The sequence below is a fragment of the Panicum virgatum genome, chromosome 8N (genome assembly GCF_016808335.1).
Source record: "Panicum virgatum strain AP13 chromosome 8N, P.virgatum_v5, whole genome shotgun sequence".
NCBI classification, from domain to species: Eukaryota; Viridiplantae; Streptophyta; class Magnoliopsida; order Poales; family Poaceae; genus Panicum; species Panicum virgatum.
The window spans coordinates 10,054,197-10,075,727 of record NC_053152.1 but is presented as its reverse complement, the minus strand read 5'-3'; the positions used below and the strand labels follow the sequence as shown (position 1 = coordinate 10,075,727).

Below are 21,531 nucleotides of genomic sequence, written 5' to 3'. Positions count from 1 at the left end.
GCGCCTGACGCGCTCCGCTCCACGGAGGCCCACCTTAGGACGCTCCCCACCTGCTGGATACCTACGTGACTGACATGGCATGATGATACCTGCACCAGATTACACCTGAACCCCGTCAATAAAACCGTACCAGCAGGAGGGTCCATGCTCGAACAACACTCACTGTCAAACAGAGCTCATCAGTGCTCACAAACAACAACTGGTGGCAGAGGGAATAATGGCCGGGAACGCAGTGGCGACGAACAAGAGGGTGGTGCTGAAGAGGCACGTGACCGGGTTCCCCATGGAGGAGGACATGGAGGTCGTCGTCGACACTGTCCGCCTGCGAGTGCCGGCAGGGTCGCCGGCCGTGCTGGTCCAGAACCTCTACCTGTCGTGCGACCCCTGGATGCGCGGCCGCATGAGCAAGCACGACGATGGCGGCGCCGCCGAGACGGCACCAGACTTTGTCGTCGGAGAGGTACGCTTCCAAGATTCATCCACGATGCATCTTTGTTAAACGTGATTGGAACTTCAGAATCAGACATAAACACGTCTTTGTGTGATTGATTGATTCGTATCAGACATTGGTGAATTTCGGAGTGGGCAATGTTGAAGGAAGCAAGTCAAACTTCTACACTCTTGTCCACAATTCAAGGATAAGATATTTTTCATGGAGTTCTCTAGAATATCTAAATAAAATAAATCAAAGAAATTTCTAGGACTAGATATTTTCATAGAAGAGTGTAGAATTTAGATCAAGGGCTATGATTTTACCACATGTCAATAATCCAATGGCCTTGTAACCCTATAAATAGAGACTCCCTCCCTTGCCATGCCATTCATTCATGAGCATGCACTGCTGGAAAAACACACATTCATCTGCGGCCGTTAGTACCGGTCACGGCTTTGGCCGGTACTAACGTGCAAATTTAGTACCGGGTCAAAGGAACAGTGGCCCTGGGAGCCTATTCGTACCGTCTGATGGCTCCAGCCGGTACTAAAGTCTGCCACCGACAGCCTCTGACATCCGCCACCGACAGCTAGAGACAGTTTATAGGGTACTAAATATGGTACTAAATATGGCACGTTAGTACCAGCTGGAGCCACCAGCCGGTACTAATGCGCCCACTATAAATTGGCACCCTTCTTCCTCCCCGAGCCCGAGCCAGTGCCATTTCACCAGAGAAGCTCGAGCTCGCGGGTTGTTCTTCCCTTAGAGAGTTGCCGCCATTTGTTCTAGTTTTAGTGAGTGTTCTAGTTATCCAAGTACGCCAAAGGTTTGCAACTTCATCATCTCTTCATTGATAGTCTTTATTCTTCGTTTTATTTTCTATAGTTACTAGTTAGAGAAATTTGTGACTTTTAGAAATAGTGAGGATGAGTATGATTTCTTTGATTTATGCAATGATTTGAGATATATAGAACCGATGACTTGAATGTGGGAGTAGGTTTATTGACTAGGTTGAATATGAAAAATTTATAGACATATTGTTCAATCATTTTCTATATATTACAAATGACCGTAGCATATTTTTTATTTTTAGATTCAGATGAGCATGTGATTGTAGTAGATATAACCATAATGTGGATAGTTATTTTTTTTATAATGAACTAATGAAAGAATTATAATAGATTTTTTATTATGAATTGATTATTTTGACACTCTAGTGATGTATTTATTCAGGCTCACATTGAAACTATCTATAAGCTAAAAAAATCTTTATTTCGAAATAAGTATACGTCGTTAATCTCCATCCAATAGTGATGACACTACCTATATGGACGTCGTGAATTGGTTGGTCGCATCACCAGCACTTCTGATTAATACGAAGACAGCATTTGACGCAGTCAGCGTGGCCGTTGTTGCACTGTGAGCATATCAACTAGCACGCTGCCTGTGCCAAGTGCTGTGTTCCTATTAACAGGAAATGTTGGTGGTGCGACTGGCCGATTGGTGACATCCTAGTACCGCACCGTGTCCCCCCGAAAGGCATTGTCATCACCGCAGGGTCGAGGTTACCAACATATACATTTTCCGAAATAAAGTTTTTTTTCTTCTAGATGGTTTCTGGATATTGAAAAGAGTGTTCTCCTGGCACTGAAGGGTGTCAAAATAATTAGGAGTTATAGAGATTTATTTCAATTAATTAGAGATTTCTCTCAATTAATTTATTCAGGTTTTTTGATTGAGAATTAATGTGATTTTGCATTGTATTTCATAGACACTTACCAGCAAGTATGAAATGTAAACGAAGTAGTGTTGCTATTGGGGCATTAGTCACAGTGTGCCTGCTCTGTCACAGCTCTTTGTAGACCCTTCATTATGTAGATAGGGTGAGGTCAAGACCGACGAAGAATAAGGGCATAGAGAGAGTTGTGACATAGCACGGCACACAATGATGATTAATACCTCAATAGCAACTTTAATTTCATTACATTTCAGACTTCATTGTAAGTGCCTGTGCAATTCGAATATGAGGATATAATGATGTACATATTTACATTGTAATTGTAAGAGTTTTTTCAATCAATTTGCAAATTAATGTGATTTATTTTAATTAATTTATTCAGATTTTATTGTAATTGTAATAATTTATAATGTTGTAAAAATAATAGTGTTTTCCAGTAAAATATGGCTTCAGCAGCTGGAGGGAGTGGCACCGGTGGGGGTGATCGTTGTGTAATGTATGTGTCGTGGAATAAAATGTGTATGTGTTGTGGAATCTATGTATGTGTTGTGGAATGCATCGTTTGGTATTTATTATACATTTAGTTGCATTATTTTGGCACTCTAATGATGTATTTATTGGGGCTCATATGGAAACCATCGAGAAGATTAAAAAATGTATGTTTCGGATCATGAATATGTCGTTAATCTTGATCCTTCGGTGAAAACTCTGATATTTGGGGCTAGAATCGATATCCATGATGCGGTGCGGTATATATGAGGACGCAATGAAGGAGTACGGTCTTGGTCCCAATAATGAAATCCTCGAGGGTTTTAGAGGAAGTGACCCTGAAACAAAGCCTTTGCAACATGTATTTATTAATTTGGACTTCTATTAATTTTGTATGTCAATATTAAATTCGCAAAAATGGACGATTTTGTATTTCATTATGTTATGTGCCAATTTAAATGATATGAATACAAGTAAAATAATATTGTTACTTAATTCAAAATTGTAGATCGATGGACCGACAATGGATGTACAGCGACCGGTGCACCATGGCGTGGATTAATGGTCTAAAGTCTTTTCTCGATGTGGCGGAGGCCCACAAGTCATCGAAAGGTTTTATGTGTTGTCTGTGCCGAGTTTGCCAAAATAATAAGGAATACTCTAAGAGGAGCACTCTACACGCCCACATTTATGAAAAGGGTTTCATAGATAACTATAATCTTTGGACCAAGCACGGTGAACCTGGAGTTGTGATGCAAGATGGTGAAGAAGATGATGATCATAATATTGCAGACTGGGCTCATCTATATGAAGCAGGAGCCTTTGAAGATGAACCTATGGACGATGCTGAAGAAATGGACGAGCCTGGAGAAAATGCAGAAGAAGACCAACCACCTGATGAATTAGGTCAGGTTCTAGTGGATTCACAAAGAGAGACTGTGAAACTTTAAAGGAGTCAAAAAAGTTTGAGAAGATGTTGGAGGATCACAAAAAATTATTGTATCCAGATTGCAAGCAGGGGCTTAAAAAGTTGGGTACCACACTTGAAATGCTGCAGTGGAAGGCAGCTAATGGTGTCACCGATAAGGGATTTGAGGAGCTACTTGGAATCGTAAAGAACATGCTTCCTAGAGGGAAATGAACTGCCCTCTACAACATACGAAGCAAAGAAGGTTGTTTGCCCTCTTGGATTGGAGGTACAGAAAATTCATGCATGTCCTAACGATTGTATTCTCTATCGAGGCGAAGAATATGAGAAACTGGATGCTTGTCCTGTCTGTGATGCAAAACGGTACAAGATCAGGCAAAATGATCCTGGTGAGGTCGACGGGGAGCCCGTCAAGAAAAAAGTTCCCGCTAAGGTGATGTGGTACTTCCCAGTAATACCACGTTTGAAGTGTTTTTTCAGAAATAAATTCAATGCTAAATTGATGCGGTGGCACAAAGAAGAGCGTAAGCAAGATCAGATGCTGAGACACCTTGCGGATGGGTCCCAGTGGAGAAACGTGGATAGAGATTTTCCAGATTTTGATAACGACCCAAGGAACATAAGGTTCGGTTCAAGTACGGACGGAATGAATCCATTCGGCGAGTGGGGCAGCAGTCACAGTTCATGGCCTGTGACCCTCTGTATGTTCAATCTTCCTTCTTGGCTATGCATGAAGTGGAAGTACATGATGATGTCGGTGCTTATCTAAGGCCCAAAACAACTGGGCAATGATATTGACGTGTACCTAACACCATTGGTTGATGAACTTTTGCTGCTGTGGAAGGAGGAAGGTGTACGTGTTTGGGACGAGTACAAACAGGAGAATTTTGACCTGCGAGCATTGCTTTTTATTACCATCAATGATTAGCCTACACTTAGCAATCTGTCCAGACAGTCGAATAAGGGATACCAGGCATGCACTCATTGTCTAGAAGAAACCGACAGCTTGTATCTAAAAAATTGTAGGAAGGTCGTGTACATGGGTCATCGTCGATTCCTTCCACTCAACTACCCCTTAAAAAGAAAAGGAAAACATTTTAAAGGGGAATCGAAACGGGAAGCGTGTTTTCTCGATGGTGAAGGATGTCCATGTCGTGTTTGGAAAGGGCCGTGGAAGCCAACAAATTCTGAATGATGAAAACGGCCGTGCCCTAATGTGGAAGACGAAGTCCATACTATGGGAGCTCCCATATTGGGAAGTCCTAGAGGTCCGCAACGCAATCGATGTGATGCACTTGATGAAGAATCTTTGCGTGAACCTGCTAGATTTCCTTGATACGTATGGGCAGTCAAAAGATACACTAGAAGCAAGACGTGATTTGAAAGAAACAAAACAACGAGAAGACCTACGTCCTGAGAAGAGAGAAAATGGACAGCACTACTTACGTCCTGCTAGCTACACTCTCAGCAAAGAGGAAAAGAAAAGCATGTTTGATTGCTTGAACAGTATGAAGGTACCGTCCGGTTACTCCTCGAATATGCAGGGAAGAATTAATATGAAAGAGAAAAAGTTCACAAACCTAAAGTCTCATGATTGCCACGTTTTGATGACCCAATTGCTTCCAGTCGCGTTGAGGGGTATTCTACCAGAAAATGTAAGATTAGCAGTGGTGAAGCTATGTGCCTTTCTTAATGAAATTTCGCAGAAGGCAATCGATCCAAATAAGCTCACAAGGCTACAGAATGATGTGGTCCAATGTCTTGTCAGTTTTGAGATTGTCTTTCCACCTTCGTTCTTTAATATTATGACCCACCTCCTAGTTCATATTGTGAAAGAGATAAACATTTTAGGCCCTGTATTCCTACACATTATGTTCCCTTTCGAGAGATACATGGCAGTCTTAAGGAAGTACATTCGGAATCGTTCTCGGCCAGAAGGATGTATCGCCAAGGGCTATGGAATAGAGGAGGTCATTGAGTTTTGTGTTGATTTCATTGATGAACTTAGTCTAATTGGGGTCCCCATGTCACGCTATGATGGGCGATTAGAAGGAAAGGGCACACTAGGTAAGAAATCTAATATGCACATCCCTGAAAGTGAAATCCGCTAAGCAAATTTTGCCGTTCTACAGAATTCATCCCTCGTGGCCCCATATATGGATGAGCACATCAATATTGTCCGATATGAAAACATAGGGAAGTCTGAGGCATGGATTACACGTCATCACATAGATAGCTTTGCGGTTTGGCTGAGAAGAAAACTCATAGGTGACAGCACGATTGATGTACAACTACAATGGCTTGCTAGGGGACCATCGGCCACAATCATGCAATACCAAGGATACGAGATCAACGGATATACGTTTTACACAAGAGCCCAAGATGAAAAGAGCAGGAACCAAAATAGTGGTGTGCATATTGATGCAATAGGCCATGATGGAAATAAGGACAGCTACTTTGGTGTCATACAGGAAATATGGGAGCTTGACTATGGCCCCTTGAAGATTCCTTTGTTTCGATGCCAATGGGTGAACCGAGCAGATGGCGGTGTAACGATAGACCTTTATGGAATGACAATAGTGGACTTCAAAAAGATTGGATATAAAGACGAACCATTCATTCTCGCCAAGGATGTGACGCAGGTTTTCTATGTGAAGGACATGGCAAGCAAACTTAAGAAAAATCAAGGCAAGTCCGACGATGAGCCAAAACACCACATAGTTCTTCCAGGAAAAAGAAAAATCGTTGGAGTTGAAGACATTTCGGACAAGTCAGAAGACTTTGATCAGTTTGACGACCATCCTCCATTCTCTATCGATGTTGACCATAGCATCCTATTGTCCAAAGAGGACGCTCCTTACTTACGCCTTGATCATGATCAAGGGACATTCGTAAAAAGAAAAGTTCTCAACGTTCCATTAAATATTGATGTGTAATCATTATGTTATACTTTCATGTTCAAGGAACCAAGTGATTGATGTAATATATTTGAAACTTATTTTGAACTCAATATAATGAGTTCAGAGCGTAAACCTACAAATTTTGATCTCAATACGATAAATTAAATGCTTAAATTATAAATATATGCTTTTGTATAATACTTTAGACACTAAAACACATTTGACACACTGATATAACAAATTTTGAACTCAATACGATTAATTAAGTGCTTAAATAATAAATATATGCTTTTGTATAATACTTTAGACACTAAAACACATTTGACACACTAATATAACAAATTTTGAACTCAATACGATTAATTAAGTGCTTAAATAATAAATATATGCTTTTGTATAATACTTTAGACATTAAAACACATTTGACACACTAATATAACATATTCTGAACTCAATATGATTAATTAAGTGTTTAAATAATAAATATATGCATTTTTATAATACTTTAGACACTAAAACACATTTGACACACTAATGTTAAAAATTTTGAACTTAATATGATAAATTAAGTGCTTAAATAGTAAATTTATCTATTTTCTAGGCTTTTATTGAATTTGAAATTTGAAATTTAGTGTCAATACTTTGAATTTAGTGCAAAGACTAATACTTATTAAGATTAACGTATGTTTAATAATAATAATGTAATTTTGCATGGTGAAAATAGTACATATATCTATTTTTAATCATTTATTGAATTTTATTGCACATAAAACATAAAACGAATTACAAAACAATTACAAAACTGGAAAATCATTTTGGGAGTTTATTACCGGGCCAAGGTTGCAGCCGGTACTAAACTGCCTCCCCGAATTTTCCCGCCTGTTGGGGACGTTTAGTACCGGCTGGTGCCACGGCCCGGTACTAAACTGCCCGTGCCACGGCCCGGTACTAAACTGGGCAGTTTAGTACCGGGCCGTGGCACCAGCCGGTACTAAACTGCGCAGTCGGCAGATTAGTACCAGGCGAAGACACAGCCCGGTACAAACCTGTCTGCAATAAAGGGGGGATCAGGGACTTATCCATTTTCGATCCCCCATTCCTCGGCGCCGCCCGCTCGTCGTCGTCGTCCGTGCCTGCCGCACCGTCCCGCCCGTCGCACCGCCGCCCCCGTGCGCCGCCGCTCCGGGCCGCTTCCTCCCTCTACGCCGCCGCTCCGGCCCGCGCCATCCCTCTGCGACACTCGAACTAGGACGCCTCGCCCGTGCCGCCGCCCCCGTGCGCCGCCGCCGCCTCCTCCCGGCCCGTCGTCGATCGTCCGCGCCGCCGCCCCCTCCACGCGCCGTCGTCCTCCTCGCCGTCATTCCGCCGCGGCCGCACGACCCAACCACCCTCCTTTGCGCCTGCCGCCGCTCCACGCTTCCGAGCGCCTCCTCCTCGCCGCTCCCGTGCCCACCGGCAGCAGGATGCTGGCGTCAGCCCTCTTGGGGGCTGACGTCAGCATTATTTTTACAGAAAAAATTATGGAAATTATGAAAATAGCTGAATATATATATGAAAATTATGGAAAATGTATAGATTATGAAAATAGCTGAAAATAGTTGAAAATAGTATTATGGTTGTAGCAAAATTATAGAAAATAGAAAATTATTGCATAGGTATATTGTAGAGAATTATGTCTTTATATCTTGTAGTAATTACGGATATTGTACAAAAATCTTGTATATTGTAGAAAACTTCATGTCTTTACGGGCTTAACATTTATTGTTTTATTTGGTATTGTTGAATTGTGTATTTTATGACATGTATATGATGTAAATTTGTGAAATTAGTAGAAAATAGTAGAAAATCTTAGAAATTGGTGAAAATAGTAGAAAAATAGTTGAAAATCTTAGAAAATTCAGGGCACATTTTATAAAATTCCAGGGCACATTTTATATAAAATGTATATGATGTAAATTTTAGAAATTTTGATCTTGTATGCGTTGTACGGCTTTATTGAAGGTGCACTTGTAAATTTTTTATACATTGTCAATTAATTAGTACAAAATTGCATATCAAACATATGTTGATTCACATAGGAAACGAAATGGAACCCTTTCACCGTGATGACGACGAGGCACGCACCACAACGAAGAGGATGCTGCCGGGGACGATGGCAGCCAATACCTTAACGATACTGGCGATGGCGATGATAACCAGACTGAACAAACGACTGTGCAAGATGATAGCGCAGAGGTATATACAATTCGTGCTTATATATATATAAACATACGCATTAATTCTGTATGTAAGTATAGTGCGTACTAAATACATATTTTTTAGGCATCCGGATCGACTAGGAAACCAAAACGGAAAGTGTCGAATAAAATCATGGAGGAGCACACTATTATCACTTCATTGAATCCTAACGATTAACCAAAGTCTCCGAAGGGTGTGAAGACGACGGTGGTGAATCAATGTGGGTGTTATGTCAGGGACCACATTCCCATTAGCTTCAAGCTATGGAAGAAAAGTAAAGCCACAGATATCGATGCTGACATCGTTCCCGAGACCGAGAAGGAAATGTTATGGGCAGATGTCAAAAGGCACTTCACCTTTCCGGAGGACAAAGAACAGTTGTTTAAGGATTGGGTCGTGAAGAAGATGGCTATTGCTTTTTAGACGTTCAAGAAAAATTTGAACAAAGATTATGTTAAAAAGGGACTCACGCCGGACTTCGAGAAAAACTTCAAGAATCAACATCCTTATTGGGAGGCATTCGTGCAGTACAAGTCGTCCGAGGATAGCGAGAAGAAGACAGCCCAAGCCAAGGAGAATGTGCGCAAAAAGAAGCACTTCCATCATCTTGGGCAAGGAGGATATGCGTCGGCGATTCCGAAATGGCAGAAGATGGAAGATGATCTTGTTGCCAGAGGAATCAGTACCGGCGACTTTCAACTGGCCGTTGCGAGCAAAACATTACTTCTACGCTCATGGAGGCTCATTGAATATGGAAGATGGGTCGTTCGTCACTAGCGATGCCATAAGGGAAGCGGCCGACAGGCTCGATGTGGCACTAAAGGCCGTGTCCGAATGCAGCTTCAAGTCAGACAGAGAGAAAGACGAGCTGATGTATGCTCTAGGTACACCGGAACACACCGAACGTGTGCGAGGCATGGACGTAGTTCCATGGAAGCATGGCTTCAGTGGCGACATAGAGACGTATCGAAGCCGACAGAGAAGAAAGGCTGAAGTAGTAGAGAAGGTGCGTGCCCTAGAAGATCGGGTTGCTTCGATCGAAGGTGCACTTACAGCAAGCCAACAGCAGCCACCAGAAGCCAGATCAATGGCTCAGCTGGAGACTAGCCCCGTCGACTCGCAGCGTCGTAGCAGCGTCGCTTCAACGGAACACCCAGCCGCAGATCAAGAGGAAAGGGTTGCGGAACATTACCCCATGGACGACATCACCGTGAGGACCCCCTGTGAGCTTCTATTTCTGCTAAGGAAAAAACTGAAAGTAGTCACTCACGGGGTTGCTGAAGTCCCTGTTCAAGGCGGGACAATCCATGGCATGACGATTCCAGAAGGATATGCTAGAGTCATGGTTGACCGTGTCGAGAAAGGATGGGAAGACCTCGACCTCGAGATCCCTGGAGGCGATGGAGAAGAGGAACTAGGACAGGCCCTCCACACTTGGATCTGTTGGAAAAAACAGTATATAAAAATTGCAGAAAGGGATCCTAGCCCGTCTCCGAGGCCACCGCCAGCTACTCAAGGGTCTCTGAGGCCCAGTGTGGATCCACCGTCACCTCCCGCAGCCCAGGACCCCAGTGTTAGTCCATCGCCGTCACCGGCCGCTTCCGGGGAGCCTAGTGTTAGTCCGCCTCCGCCATCTCCTCGCCCCGCAAAGAAGAAGAAATCTGCTTGGGTGCCACCACCGCCACCTCCAAGATATAAGAAGACCAAGCACGAAAGAAGAAAGAGAAGCCAGTGCCAGAGAAGTTAGGTTATGAAATGACTCCAAAGGAATTGACTGCTTGGGTGCAAGAAGACGTGCGCAAGCAGTTGAAGCCAAAGAAGTCTCCGCCAAAGGAACCAGTGGATCCAGCAGCAAAGAAATTCTATCTATCCATGATGTGCCAACCAAAGCCTCCACTGATGTTGGACTACGACCACTCAATTACAAAATCATGGGAGAAGAAGAGTAATCGGAGGTACAACCAAGTCCCCCAGCTCAGCGAACAACCCAAACAAAGCGAAACTCCTCTAGTAGTGCTTTCAAAAGAGGATGAAGCTACTGCTGAGTTTGTCAACGAAATGAACCTCACAAAAGCTCAGCTCCTAGGTCAGGAAAAAATCCCGCTTCACCAAGGGGCAGGAAGAAAGCCATTTGTACTGGGGGAATCTCTGATGTGGCCAGAGTTGATTGACAACCTACCAACAAGAATGTGTGAGTTACATCAGTGGTACTTGAAAGTATGTGCAGAGGGGTATATAATGCTAGCTGCTCAAATTAAACACACCATTTTTATCGGGGAATGGATGACATTTGGATTGATTTTGACCATTTTTTGTATCTATTCAATCAAGACGCCCTAGACAAGTCCCTCGTCAGTGTATGGTCTATGTAAGTGTTTTCTGTCAATTGTATACTCTAGCTCTACTAAGTCGTTTAGATTTCTCATTCCCTCCTTTTATTTGTAACCGTGCAGGATGAAAATGGAAGAATGCCGGAAGAGCGGGATTTACAACGTTGGCTTCATAGATCCGAATGTTATACATGAGGAGTGTGTACGCCAATTTCCTAATCGGACCGAGAATAATTTAGTCATGTCCTTGAGAGGGTAGCACAATCGCACATTCATTCTGTTGCCGTACAACTTCAAGTGAGTCCTTTCACTTTTTGAGTCACTTCAACTAGCCAATAAGTGTATATATCTAACATTTCTTGTATCAACAGTTTCCACTGGATCCTACTTGTGATCGAAATCGATCGGTCCCGAGTTACTGTGTGGGACTCCTTGAGGAAGCCACCAGAATTATATCAAAATCTCGTAGACCTCATGCAAAGGGCATGGTCTCGGTTCCTCAAAACACAATTAGGAGTCGCGTTAACACCGACTGAGCCTGAATTCAACTATGACAAGCCGGTACAAATATCGCATATCTACTTTCATTTATTCAAACAGCATGAATATTTCATAACATGTATATAGTGTTTGAGACAGAACCAAGGAACCAACCTCTGCGGATACTACGTATGTGAGCACATGCACTTTTTTTGTAGAGAAACCAAGAGGGTGACACAAGAAAACTTCGAAGTACATATAACATTAGTAACAATTTCTTGTATTTAATTCCATGCAGGCACTAAATTAAACTATTGGTGTTTATTTGTTGTTGACAGATTTGGAGAATGAAAGAGAACCTCATCGAACTGGAAAGAATCAGGGCAATTCAAGAAGCACTCTGTGGATTCCTGTTGGATGAGTTGATAAATCCAAATGGTGAATTTTATTCCAATCCAATGATAAGTGTGGCTCAAGCGGATAAACTCAACAAACGCCGCAAGAAGGATGCCAGTGCCGATGACGATGCAGATGATTAGAATTATGGAAGAATTTGTCGGAAAAAACTTATGAGAATTCATACTTGTAAATATTATTGTCTTTTATCCATGTATGTGTATAATTTCTTTTATCCGTGTACGTATATAATTTTTTTATTTGCTTTGCTCCATATACAAATACGAATTCTAGATACGAGTACGAGTACGAACACACAAACCGCTGTGAGTACGACTACTAATACTAATTAATTGAAATTGAAAGGAAAAGAGAACAAATATAAAGCAATAAAAAGAAAAAAAATCATTTAGTACCGGTTGGTATTACCAACCGGTATTAAACTGCTCGGCCTACCTGCTGGCGTGGCCAGCAGTTTAGTACCGGTTGGTATGGCCGAGCAGTTTAATACCGGTTGGTAATACCAACCGGTACTAAACAGGCCGTTTAGTACCGGGCCAGATGACCGGTACTAAGTGCGCGTGCACTTAGTACCGGAGGAGTGGTACCGGTCGGGAAACCGGTACAAACCGGGGGTTCCCGACCGGTACTAATGAGAGATTTTCTAGCAGTGATGGTAGATGAGAGGTGCTAGTGCTAAAAGAGAAGGGTGAATGCTAGGCTAGCCACTAAAAGAGGAGAGTGTTGTATACTCTTGTGTAGTATTGCTGTGTTGCAATAATAAAGAGTTGTTCTTGTAAGTGTTGGTCTCCCAGTTCCTAAGTACTTAGTGTATAAGTTGTGATCTATCGTAGGTTGGCTCTGCCACCCGGGATCACAAAGGGTCTGGGCTTCATCGTAGGAAGGCTCTGCCTCCCGGAAGCCAGCTTCATCTGTTGGTAGGCTCTGTCACCCGGAAGCAAAAGGCGGCTCTGTCGTCAAAAGGACTCGGTACACTAAGTAACTAGAAGCTGACCGACTCTGGAGTGAGTTGATGTGTTATAGGGGTAGATCCTCAACTTAGTGGGTATTAGGGCCACCTCAATTTCCAACAATTGGTATCAGAGCTGTGCGGCCTGGGACCATCCAAAGGAGGCTTCAGTAAGCACAGGGTGCTTGCTGTGTTCGGTGCTACATCAAGGCGTTAAGAGGAGACTCTGCCGGAGCACAGTCATGGACTGTGAAGCTAATTGGTCTGGGACCAAGAAGCTTACTTGACGCTGGGCATCATTCACCATGGCAGATCTTGCTGGCGCAAGCAGTGGGATCAAGAAGCTCAATAGTCATAACTATGGCTATTGGAAGACCTGCATGGAGTCCTACCTACAAGATCAGGACCTATGGGAGGTTGTTGCAGGAACCGAAACTGTGCCTCCACCAAAGGAGAGTGGTGATAGTTCTGGAAATAAGGATGGAGCTGAAGCTTTGCAGAAATGGCGCATCAAGACTGGAAAGGCTATGTTTGTGCTAAAAACAACCATTGAAGAGGATCTACTAGAGCACATAAGGGATGCAGAGACCCCGAAGGAAGCTTGGGAGACTCTGGAAAAATTATTCTCCAAGAAGAATGAAGCACGCCTCCAACTCTTAGAGAAGGAGTTATCAGGTATCTCTCAAGACACTCTGATTATTGATCAGTATTTCACAAAAGTAAAATCTATTTGTCGAGAGATATCCGAACTTGCACCAGATGAGAAGGTTGGTGAGGCTCGTATGAGGAGAATTATCATCAATGGCCTTAGACCCGAATATCATGGGTTTATAGCCGCAATAAGAGGGTGGCCTACTCAACCTTCATTGGTGGAGCTAGAAAATTTGTTGGCTAATCAGGAGGAGTTAGCCAAGAAGATGGGCACCATTACTATAAAGGAGCAGGAGGAGGCGCTCTTCATAAGTAAGAAGAAGGGTCCACCTCGGAGTCAATGGAAGCCGAATCCAAGGTAGTCAGATGGTGGCAAGCATCACCCAAAGGAAAGAAGTGGTTCTTCAGGGGGAGCCCATGGACGAGAAGACCAGCAGCAACAACAGCCCAGAAGAAATAATGATGGATGCTACAATTGCGGTAAGCAAGGTCATTTTGCTCGAGAATGTCGATTGCCAAGGAGGCGCTTTGAAGGGAATGTGAGGCGCTTTGAAGGAAATGTGAGGCGCTTTGAAGGGAATATGGCAACTACCACACAAGAGAAGGAGGAAGCATACATCAGCGAAGAAGAGTGGGATGTTGAAGCTGGGTTTTCTCAAGAAATTGAAGAAGATGAGTTGGAGGAGGCATGGAGGCACCTACTTTTGCAGCAATAACTGATCCGGTAGTTAATTATAAGGAGGACTGGATCATTGACTCTGGGTGCTCTAATCACATGACCAATGATGACAAGAAGTTGGAAGATATGACCGACTACAAGGGAAGAAGAGTAGTGTTGATGGCAGACAACTCGAGATTATCTATCTCTCATGTTGGGAAGGCGCTCATTCCAAGGTATGGTCCTCAGCAACTCCAACTTGAGAAGGTTTATCATGTTCCTGGTTTAAAGAAAAATCTGCTGTCAGTCAGAAGGAAAATATGTGCTCTTTGGGCCAGAAGGTGTGGCGATTTTCAAAAAATTAAAGGTGATTAGCATACCCATCATGGAAGGAAGGAGGAGACAATCGGTCTATGTCCTCTCAGCTGAATCTGCTTATGTGGACAAGACTCGAAGAAATGAGACCGGTGATCTGTGGCATGCGCGTCTTGGACATGTTGACTATAATAAATTGAAGGAGTTGATGCAGAAAAAAGTGGTGAAAGGGCTTCCTCAAATAGACATCCGGACAGACATAGTGTGTGCCGGTTGTCAGTATTGCAAGGCTCATCAATTGCCATACAAAGAGTCAGAGCATCGATCGAAGGCACCTTTGGAGCTCATACACTCAGATGTCTTTGGCCCAGTCAAGCAAATATCTATTGGAGGAATGAGATACATGGTGACGTTTATTGATGACTTCTCAAGGTACGTCTGGGTTTACTTTATGAAAGAGAAGTCTGAAACTTTGACAAAGTTTAAGGAGTTTAAGGAGAAAATAGAAGGTGAACTCAACACGAAAATTCTATGCCTCTGCACTGATAATAGAAGGGAATATCTGTCAAATGAGTTCACTATCTATCTCAAGGAGCACAAGATAAGAAGGCAATTGACATGCCCAAATACTCCACAACAGAATGGAGTAGCAGAGCGCAAGAATCGTCACCTTGCTGAAACTTGCCGAAGTATGCTCCATGCCAAGAATGTGCCTGGAAGATTTTGGGCTGAGTGTATGAGGACGGCAGCCTATATCATTAATAGGCTACCTCAACCAAAGCTGGGATTCAAATCTCCCCATGAGTTGCTATGGAAGCTGAAGCCAGTGGTAAGCCATCTCAAAGTGTTTGGTTGTGTCTGCTACGTGTTTGTGCCTGATCATCTAAGGAACAAGTTTGAAAAGAAGGCAATTTGGTGCATCTTTGTCGGATATGATGATGCACGAAAAGGTTGGAGATGCTGCGATCCAACCACAGGAAAGTGTCACACCTCAAGAAATGTGGTGTTTGATGAAGCTTCTGTTTGGCGGTCATCTGAAAAGCTTGAGTTACCTGATTCTAAAGGATTGGAAGAGGTTCCAGAAGAAATCATAGAAGACGAGGAGGAGGCACAAACTCCAAGTGAAAATAAAGAGGGTTCATCAGTGAAAGCCAAGAGCCCATGGAAGACCGGTGTACATCATATGACACCAGAAGACCCTCAATTGCCACAAATGGAGCTTGAGGAGCCTATTCAAGAACTACGGAGGACAACAAGAAAGATCAAACCTAATCCAAGGTATGCAAATGTTGCCTTTGTTGATGAGCCTATACTAGTTGAGCCATCTTCATATGAAGAAGCATCAAAAGGTCCTCAGTGGCGTAAGGCGATGGTGGAAGAAATTAAGACACTAAATGATAATCAAACATGGGATTTAGTGCCAAGACCAAATGAAGTAAAACCTATATCTTGCAAATGGGTTTACAAAATAAAGACTTGTCCAGATGGCTCAGTTGAAAGGTATAAGGCTCGACTTGTGGCTCGGGGTTTCTCTCAACAGTATGGGCTAGACTATGAAGAAACATTTAGCCCGGTGGCAAAAATCACAACTATTCGAGTCTTGCTAGCATTGGCTGCTTGCAAGTCTTGGAGCTTGTGGCAGATGGATGTCAAGAATGCATTCCTACATGATGAGCTTGATAAGGATATCTATATGGAGCAACCTAGAGGCTTCGAGAGCAAGATCCACCCTGACTATGTATGCAAACTAAAGAAGGCACTTTATGGCTTAAAGCAAGCTCAACGAGCATGGTACGGGAAGATCGGTGAGTTTCTCGTACAGAGTGGTTTCAAAGTCACTCCATCAGACTCTAGCTTATTTGTGAAGGCGAAGGAAGGAAGACTAGCAATAGTCCTAGTCTATGTTGATGACTTGATTATCACGGGAGATTACTCTAAGGAAATACAAAGGACAAGAGAAAATCTCTCAGTCCGCTTTCAAATGAAGGAGCTTGGAGAGTTGAAACATTTCCTCGGAGTTGAGATGGAGCGCACAAAGGAAGGGCTATTTTTGGGACAACAGAAATATGTCAAGGATCTCCTACAAAGATATGGAATGCTTGACTGCAAACCTATATCTACTCCTATGGATCCCAATGTGAGGCTACAGGAAGATGAAGGAAATGACTTGAAGGACATGACTATGTATCGACAGCTGGTCGGGAGTCTAATCTACCTTACGCTAACCCGGCCAGATATTTCCTATCCAGTTGGAGTAGTTAGTTGATACATGAGCAAACCAAAGAAGCCTCATCTTGATGCAGTCAAGTGTATCCTCAGGTATGTCAAGGGCACCATCAACTTTGGTATTATGTATAAGAAGACAATAGACTGCCAGGTTATGGGATATTGCGATGCCGACTATGCTGGGGATAGTTGCACACGGCGATCAACTACAGAATACTTCTTCAGTCTTAGATCTGGAGCTATATCATGGTGCAGTAAGAGACAACCAACTATGGCATTGTCTAGTACTGAAGCAGAGTATCGATCGGCGGCAATGGGAGCACAAGAAAGCACCTGGCTCAAGTAGTTAATGGAGGATCTTTACCAGCCGGCAGAATGCCAAGTAAGGATTTTCTGTGATAATCTATCTTCTATTCGATTGGCGGAAAATCCGGTATTCCATGCAAGGACCAAGCACATAGAAGTTCATTATCACTACATAAGAGAAAGGGTACTTGAAGGGAAAATTGAGATGGTGCCTACTAAGACAGAAGATCAGATTGCGGATATCCTCACCAAGGGCCTTCACAAAGCAAAGTTCGAGAAGTTTCGAGAGGCACTAGGCATGGTCTGCAAGACATCTCTAGAAAGAAGTTTGCCTTGAGGGGGAGTGTTGAAGGAAGCAAGTCAAACTTCTACTGTCTTGTCCACAATTCAAGGATAAGATATTTTCCATGGGGTTCTCTAGAATATCTAAATAAAATAAATCAAAGAAATTTCTAGGACTAGATATTTTCATGGAAGAGTGTAGAATTTAGATCAAGGGCTATGATTTTACCACATGTCAATAATCCAATGGCCTTGTAACCCTATAAATAGAGACTCCCTCCCTTGCCATGCCATTCATCCATGAGCATGGTACATGAGAGGTGCTAGTGCTAGAAGAGAAGGGTGAGTGCTAGGCTAGCCACTAAAAGAGGAGAGTATTGTATACTCTTGTGTAGTATTGTTGTGTTGCAATAATAAAGAGTTGTTCTTGTAAGTGTTGGTCTCCCAGTTCTTAAGTACTTAGTGTATAAGTTGTGATCTATTTTAGGTTGGCTCTGCCACCCGGGATCACAAAGGGTCTGAGCTTCATCGTAGGAAGCCTCTGTCTCCCGGAAGCCAGCTTCTTCTGTTGGTAGGCTCTGCCACCCGGAAGCAAAAGGCGGCTCTGTCGTCAAAAGGACCCGGTACACTAAGTAACTAGAAGCTGACCGACTCTGGAGTGAGTTGGTGTGTTATAGGTATAGATCCTCAACTTAGTGGGTATTAGGGCCACCTCAATTTCCAACTGGCAAGGTGATCGACTCGACGCACCCGGAGTTCAAGGCCGGCGACCTCGTCTGGGGGATGAGTGGATGGGAGGAGTACACCCTCGTCTCCAAGTCGGAATCCCTATTCAAGATCAACCACACGGAGCTGCCACTCTCCTATTACACGGGTGTTCTTGGTGAGGGAGCTGATCACAACATCATACTCAGTGGCGGAGCTAGAAATTTACGGGTGGGTATGCCAAGTTCTTCAATGACTAGCTTAGTAGTTCTTGGGCACAACACTTGATGAGCTCATGTTGTATTTCATGGCATGTTATCTTACAATTTTGTGGAGCATTCTTTAAAACTATCTTGTCAACCTCATCAAAATTTCTTGCAAGCCAATTTAAAAGCTCAGGAAAATTTTCTTTGTTCAGTGAATCTTCACTTTCATCATGCCCTCTAAATGCCAAGCCATGGCGCAACAAAAATCTCAAGCACTTGAGTGTCTATGTCAAACGGAGTATATATAAAGCTTTGTACTGGGTGGTGTTAGAAGCAATAGACTCCCGAATTGATGTTCTAGGTGTAGTGAACCTATCATATTTTTCTTGAGCTTCAGCATGAGCACTAGTGACAGCACCAATGTGTTTTTTCAATCTTGATTTTAGGTGCTAGTTCCTCCATCCACCATTCACAAATGTATCTCCACCAGGGCATTGTATTTTATCCTTGAACAAATAGCAAACAAAGCAAAAGGCTACATCTTTTTCTACACTATACTCGAGCCATTTATTCTCCTTAAACCAAACTGGGCAAAAGCGACGTGGATGGCCACCTATATCTCTGTATTTAAAATCATGATTTTTTGGTTGACATGGCCCTAACTCAATATATCTCCTTCTAACACTATCTCGGTCATTGACATCATACCTTGAGATGGGAATCCGCTTCCTAGGATCATGCTCAAGTGCTTCCAAATCTACTCTTCTTCTTCATCTACATTACAAAAATTAAGAACACAATCAAAAGAATTAGAAAAGGAAATCTTGAATATTACACTGATAAGTGAATCGATGTGGATCTAGGGTGTTCCTCTTACCTTTACCTTGCTGGCTTGCTTGAATTGAAGGGCCGAGGGTGCACCTGGGTGCAGGGACTCAGTCCTGCAGGCTGCAGGCCGAGGGTGGAGCAGGAAGCCGCCAGGGGCGTTGGCTCCTTCTCGCTGTTGTTGGGGCGCCAGGTGCCGGGGCGGCGTCGCGGCGACAGGCGAGGGGCCTGCCCGGCTGCCCCTGCCGGAGTTGGGGAGGTTGCCGAACGCTGGATAGGTGGAGGGCTGGAGGACGGATGAGGAGGCGCGCTGGGGCAGGACTGCGAGGACGGCGGCACAGACTGGAGCGAGGGGGAACGGACGGGGCGCAGTTCGCAGCGAGACGAGCGAGAGCTAGAGGCAGTGATCGATTCCCATTCTTGGGCTTCTTGCTGGGCAGCTGGGCTTTGTTCAATTGAGCCCATAAGTTGTATTGGATGGTATACATATATGAATACACATTGGTATTTTTGTCTAAATCTTGGGTATGCCTAGGCATACAGGCGCATACCCCTGGGCCGCCCCTGATCATACTACTCCATTGCTCCCGAATTCCTAATCCTTGTGTCACTGCCAGTCACTGACTATAGGCAATGGCAGGCCTGACAGGGTTCACTGCATACGCGTCGTTTATGGAGGTCGGGAGGCCGAAGAAAGGCGACTTCGTGTTCGTATCCTCCGCGTCGGGCGCCGTCGGGCAGGTCGCCGGCCAGCTCGCCAAGATCGCCGGCTGCTACGTGGTCGGCAGCGCCGGCTCCGACGAGAAGGTCGATCTTCTGAAGACCAAGTTCGGCTTCGACGACACGTTCAACTACAAGTCGGAGACCGACCTCGCCGCCGCGCTCAAGCGCTGCCTCCCGGACGGCATCGACATCTACGTCGACAACATGGGCGGCGCGACGCTGGACGCCGGGCTCCTGAACATGCGCTGGGGCGGCAGGGTGGTCGTCTGCGGGATGATCTCGCAGTACAACCTGGAGGAGCAATACGGCCTGCGCAACATGTATCGCATCATCCCCAAGGCTCTCCGGGTGGAAGGGTTCAACGTTACTGGCTACTTCCACATGTACTCGAGGTTCGAGGAGGAGATGGCCGGGTACATCAAGGAGGGGAAGGTCGTCGTCGTGCAGGACGTCGTTGAGGGGATCGAGAGCGCGCCGACGGCTCTAATCGGGTTGTTTTCCGGGAAAAATGTTGGGAAACAGTTGGTGGCGCTTATAAGGGAGTGAGTTGATGAATGTGTCTTTTAGCTTTTGTGTGTTGCTGCTATGTGTACAAGTACAAGGAATAAATACGAAGTGCAACTTCTCCCTTACTCTATGCTCCTGTTTGGATCTTTCTCAACTAATGATTAGCTAGCTTAGCTATAGTTAATATCCTGTTTGGATCCTTCTCGAATAATATGGTTAGGTAGCATAGCTAGCTATATTTTATATTAACTAGCTAAGATTATCTAACTAATTATTAGCTGGGTGTGTTTGTTACTAACTACTACCTCCATCCCAAAATATAACAACTTTCTAACTTTTCAAAGTCAAACATTTTCATGTTTGACCAATAATTTCTCCATACATAATTTCTTTTAAATAGAAAATATTACATGCTATGATAGTTGGTTTCATTACGAATAAACTAATATCACTCTTATGTTGTCAATCTTTAATTTTTTTACTATCCACCGTCAAAGCTTAAAAGATTTCACTTGGAAAAAATCTAAAAATAGCTATATTCTTGTTGACCATGCTATTTCTTTATTTTTTGGTGCCAGGACTTCTCGTGCTCTGCTTATTTGGCGCCAAGACTTGTGAAGAAATGGGAGGGGAAGAAGAAGAAAGGAGTGCATGACCGATGAAAAGTTAGATAATAAAGCATCTCACGTCTCGCTAAAGAAAGAATTGTCACACGATTTTTTCATGCACTCAGAACCTCTGGACTTGTGCGATACCTCCTTATCATTTCACCTACACAACACTTATTACTGGTGTCAAAGGCTATACACTTGTGATACCTCCTTTTGAAGTATCCCGTGGAGAACCCTTCAGTACTGGGTGGTAACAAGTGACAAAAGGCTATACACTAGTACCGGATGGTGTTACCAACCAGTAATAATGGGTGGACATTTTAGCACCAGATGGTAACAACAACGGGTATTAATATGGACCCTTTAGTACAAAAAAGTCTTCATAGGCTTCCATCCATTCTAAAAATACTAGTAGTAAGAAGACCTCCTATATTTTTGGCTGGACAGATAGCGTGTTTTCTAGTAATGTCTAGGAGATGAGGGTGTAATCCTCCCATCCACTATCCACTGACCACCTTGCCCACTCCGAAATTCGCCAAGGTCTGATATCAGTCAACCACACACGGATGTCTTTACGCAAACCTCTCAGCTGACATTCTGGCGCCACCACGGTG

General features: G+C 43.7%; 2 protein-coding genes across 5 annotated transcripts; one reads left to right on the top strand and one right to left on the bottom strand.

Annotated features, from left to right (window-relative positions):
- The first annotated feature begins 217 nt into the window (after positions 1-217).
- LOC120684434 (2-alkenal reductase (NADP(+)-dependent)-like) lies at positions 218-20,345 on the top strand. 3 transcript variants are annotated; one of them, XM_039966295.1, is made up of 4 exons: positions 218-460; positions 564-590; positions 18,073-18,223; positions 19,717-20,345. In XM_039966295.1, the coding sequence occupies exons 1-4, from the start codon at positions 218-220 to the stop codon at positions 20,343-20,345; spliced, it is 1,050 nt and encodes a 349-aa protein (XP_039822229.1). The 3 variants fall into 3 exon arrangements, with proteins under 3 accessions (XP_039822229.1, XP_039822230.1, XP_039822228.1); XM_039966296.1 differs by lacking the exon at positions 564-590 and adding an exon at positions 9,986-10,008 and having other exon boundaries at positions 218-464; XM_039966294.1 differs by lacking the exon at positions 564-590 and having other exon boundaries at positions 18,037-18,223.
- Positions 18,960-19,626, bottom strand: LOC120684435 (putative uncharacterized protein DDB_G0290521). Of its 2 annotated transcripts, none has more exons than XR_005679297.1 (2): positions 19,129-19,344; positions 18,960-19,025 (listed from the first exon to the last, which is right to left on the bottom strand). XR_005679297.1 is itself a non-coding variant. In XM_039966297.1 (2 exons), the coding sequence occupies exons 1-2, from the start codon at positions 19,539-19,541 to the stop codon at positions 19,022-19,024; spliced, it is 411 nt and encodes a 136-aa protein (XP_039822231.1). In that variant the 5' UTR covers positions 19,542-19,626; the 3' UTR covers positions 18,960-19,021. The 2 variants fall into 2 exon arrangements, 1 of the variants encoding a protein (XP_039822231.1); XM_039966297.1 differs by having other exon boundaries at positions 19,135-19,626.
- Positions 20,346-21,531: the final 1,186 nt, after the last annotated feature.